At 34.6% G+C, this 4,700-nt stretch overlaps 1 protein-coding gene across 1 annotated transcript in view; it reads right to left on the reverse strand.

The window, feature by feature from the left end:
* Window positions 1-4,700, reverse strand: part of LOC102826461 (selection and upkeep of intraepithelial T-cells protein 8-like) — a 63,965-nt gene that overhangs the window by 32,527 nt on the left and 26,738 nt on the right. The window contains exon 3 of the mRNA XM_006839855.1: window positions 200-280. Coding sequence (XP_006839918.1) covers window positions 200-280 — 81 coding nt within the window. The remainder of the gene's footprint in view (window positions 1-199; window positions 281-4,700) is intronic.

Below are 4,700 nucleotides of genomic sequence, written 5' to 3' on the forward strand. Positions count from 1 at the left end.
GTCAAGTGTGGCAGTGGTAGTGAGGTTGGCCCAGGATCGGACATTGTTTCGTTCTGCTGTGCATGGGGTCACTATGAGTCAGTTCTGACTCGATGGCACCTGACAACAACAAAGATACCACATGCAAATAGATTTCTGGGGGGCTCTAAAATCATTTCGTGTAATTGTAACTCAGTATGGAAAACATAGATGTTCTTACCTGATGTTAATGTTAATGCTTTCAGGAGAAGGAACATCACACAGTATCCTAAACAAGCAGAGGATTCAGGTATCATCATGTCTGTAAAAGGAGACAAGAGGAAGGTCATAGATTATGAAATATGGGAAGATATTGTAAAAATGCAAAAATAAAAATCAAGGTTAGAAGCAAAGTGTTAACAATATAATCACGAATTAGTTAAAATTAATAATGCAATATATGATTGCTATGATCTAATAAACTATTTGGAAATTAGGGAAACATTTCCTCATGCTAGAGGTAATAGCTTCCAGAGAATGGAGACTTCACAGAGACTTAAGTAACTTTTGCTTATAGATTACAGATTTCCATGGTAATGAAGTAAAAAGACAAATGACTTAAAAAATAAAGATGATCTGAGTATTTATTTGCTAAATTCTTATAGATATCTAATGATACTTTACAAGACTGCAAGAAGATTCACCTAGATTTTTAAAACACATTGCTACAAAGTATATGTATGCTAAATTGTGGCCATAAATACCTTGAAGGCAAAGCATATAGAGAGCACATATTTTCTAACTAGCATTTCCTTCAGGAATTCTACCAATGCTGATAGAAATGATCAGGAAGAATCTTGAGAAAGCTTTTCTCCTGATATTCATTGGAGGAGACAAACAGAGGTACTGTTGAAAATTCCATCCAGACCCTTCTCCTCCATTTTCCATATGAAAATTAAGTATTTGAAAGCAGAGGAAGAGCAATAAAAATTGTATCTTAGGTCACTTCTGGAGACTCAGTGCACCTGGGGAGAGGAACAGAATCAAAACTGTACTTATGAGGGGGTTTCAGGAATACATGCCAAGGCCAGGACTACAAATGAAGAAGGTGGTAGACACCACACTACTGGAATTCCAAGTATGAATAAGGATGAGACTTCATCAAGTAATCAGGGAATATCTGATAATTTTCTGCAAGAAACAAATACTCCCTGAAATTCAGAATGTCAGGAAGACCTAAAATAAAATAGGGATACCTGTTGTCAAGCAAGGAAAAAAAATATTGAGACAATGCTCTAGCAAATTAACCCACACTCTAACTAAGGTGCCTGTGGAAGAATTTGAAGTCTGTGATACACTGAGGATTACTAGAGACACAGCCAACCTAAAATTGAGCTTAACTTCTAATAAATTATCAAATCTCCACAGTGAAGACCTAGCTGAAAAATTAAAAACAAAAACAAAACTTACTTCAGTATTTACTTCCTATAGAGTAACTATGATTATCAAAATAATTAAAGGTATTCAAATTGTCTAGATAAAACAGTAATAAGTATCAAAACATCCATTACAGCCAGTCTTAGATATTTCACAATTGCAATGTCAGAGCCAATTTAGTCTAAGAAATGGTAAACAGTAATATAGAAATGGTGGAAATAAAACACGCAAACAAATATGGAGTAGAAAATGATATCAACAGGTTCATTAATCGACTCTAAAAATTTTAGAGAAAAAGACAATGACCTTAAAGACAGTTGAAGAGAAAGTAGGCAAGCTAAATCACAAAGAGAAAAAAAGGAGGTGTGTATGGGGGGGGGGGGGGGATCAAGACATCCAGAAATTGTGGGATAATATCAATGATCTAGTATAGTATAATTGGATTCCTAGAAGAAGGAAAAAAAGACAGTAAGACCAAAGTGATATTTTTAGATCTAAGATTCAAGAATTTTCCAAAATTATTGATAGACAACCAATGACAGAAATCAGGAACAAAGCAAGGATGTTCATTCTTGCCATGATACTTTTACATTGTATAAGAGATTTTGTCCAGAACAATTAAACCAGAAAAAGAAATCAAACACATCCAGATTGGAAAGGAAGGAGAAGTAAAATAATTTTTATTTGTAGATTACATATATTGTATTTAGGAAATCGTAAGGAATCCAGTAAATAGCTGTTAAAACTAATAAACAAGTTCATAAAGATTACTAGAAACAAGATCAGTATACAAAAATCAATTAAATATCTATACAGTAGCAATGAGAAAACTAAAAAGGATATTAAGAAAACAATTCCATTTGAAAAAGTGTAAAAAATTCATAGAAATAAATTTAACAAAAGGCATTTAAAACTTAAACTCTGAACATTACAAAATATTGTTGAACAAAATGAAAGAAGACTGAAATAGATGCAAGACATCCCATGCTCATGAATTGAAGGACTTAACCTTGTGACTATGGTAATACACACTATAGTGAGTCAGAGATTCGATATAGTTAGTAACAAAAACCTAAGGGATAATGTTTTAGAAATTGACAAGGCAATCCTAAAATTCATTTAAAAACACTAGAGACAGAATAGAAAAAAATTATTGAAAGAGAAGAAAGTTGGGGGACTTGCATGTTCCAATATCAGTAGTTATTACAAATCTACCACAACCTAAATAGTGCTAAGAATAGTTGTGTAATTAAATGGAATTAGAGTGAACAGTCAAAAAGTAAATTTGTATTTGTTTGGAGAATTTTCAAATAAAGGGACCAAGATTATTCAAGGGAGGAAATGCCCAAATAACTGGATATTTACATGCAGAACAATGAAGTTGGACCCCTCTTTCATGCTTGCACTAAAAATTATGTGGATCAAAGACTTAAAATGGGTGCTAAAACTACATAATTCTTAGCGGGAAACAGACATCAGTCCTCACGGCTCTGGATTAGGTTATGGTTTCTTATCTGATAGAGTGCCAGAAGATGAGCTCTTCAAGTTGGAAGGCACTCAGAATAAGACTACTTCCTCAAAGTAGGGGGGAAGGGCTTCCTCCTGAAAGTAGAGTTGACATTAATGATGTGAATAGATCAAAATTCAAAACCATAAAAGAAGAAGAACAGGCTTACTGGTTAGATAGAGAACAGTGGACTCCCTGAGACTATGAATCTTAGTTAGTATTCAGATTTGTAATTGAACTCACCCCTGTGGCTCAGTTTTCAGTCAAACAATAAACAAGTCTATATAGTAATGGATTATGAGTTGAGCTGCTAATTTAACAGCTCAAACCTGCCAGCCATTCCCAGTGATAAAGATGAAACTTTCTGCTTTTTACAACCTCAGAAACCCTAAAAAGGGTAGCTATGAGTCAGAAGCCAATCCACCACACATAACCACCATCAGCACCATAAGGGGAACACCACCATGTGTCTGATAGTTTGCTATATTGTAGTACGTGTGTTACTATGATTCTGGAAGCTCTGCCATGGGTATTTTAAATGCCAACAGGATTACCCAAGTGGACAAGTTTTAGCTGAACTTCAAGATGAAGACTAGGAAGAAGGAGAGATACACTACTTCAGAATATTTAGTTATTAAAAACCTTATGAATAGCAGTGGAACACTGTCAACACCAGATTTGGAATGTTGAAACATGATGAAGAGCATCAGAATAGTGCTGGAAGTGTCAGGAATAGTGGTGGAAGATGAGCCCCTCGGGTTGGAAGGCACTCAAAATAAAACTTGGGAAGAAATGCCTCCTCAAAGTAGAGTTGACTGTGAAAATGAGAATGGAGTAAAGCATCCAAGACCTTCATATGCTGATGCGGTACAATTTAAAACAAAGAGAAACAGCTGTAAATATCCATTAATAATCAGAACATGGAATGCATGAAGTATAAATCTAGGAAAATTGGAAATTGCCAAATATGAAACAGAATGCATAAACAAGAATATCCTAAGCATTAGTGAGCTGAAATGGGCTGGTATTGGCCATTTTGAATCTGACAATCACACAATCACATAGTTTAATATTCCAGGAATGACAAATCGAAGAGGAATGGTGTCCATTCATCATCAAAAGGAACAAATCAAGATCTGTCTTGAAGTACCAGGCTGTCTGTGATAGGATAATATCCATACCCTACAAGGAACACCAATTAACACAAATATCATTCAAATTTAATGATAAAGCCAGTGATGTTGAAGAATTCTACCAGCATATTCAGTCTGAAATTAATAAAAAAAGAAAGGCAATCAAGCCGTATTGATAATTACTAGTGACTGGAATGCAAAGGTTGGAAACAAAGAGGGAGGATCACTAGTTGAAAAATATTGCATTGGCAATAGAAATGGTGCTTGAGATTGCATGATAGAATTTTATAAGACCAAGGAATTCTTTATTGAAAATACCTTTTTAAATTAACATAAAAGAGGACTATACACACAGACCTCACTAAATGGAATACACATAAAGCAAATTGACTACATCTGTGGAAAGAAAATGTGGAAAATCTCCATAGCATTAGACAAAACAAGACCAGGAGCACACTGTGTAACACACCATCAATTGCTCATATGCAAATTCAAACTGAAGCTGAAGAAAATGAAAACAAGTCCACCAGAGTCGAATTATGAGCTGGAACACATCTCACCTGAATTTAGAGATCATATGAAGACCAAAGTTCATACATTAGATACTGAAGACCAAAGACCACAAGATTTGTTGTATGACGTCAAAAACATCATACTAGAAAAAA

Source organism: Chrysochloris asiatica, unplaced genomic scaffold (genome assembly GCF_000296735.1).
Source record: "Chrysochloris asiatica unplaced genomic scaffold, ChrAsi1.0 scaffold00026, whole genome shotgun sequence".
NCBI classification, from domain to species: domain Eukaryota; kingdom Metazoa; phylum Chordata; class Mammalia; order Afrosoricida; family Chrysochloridae; genus Chrysochloris; species Chrysochloris asiatica.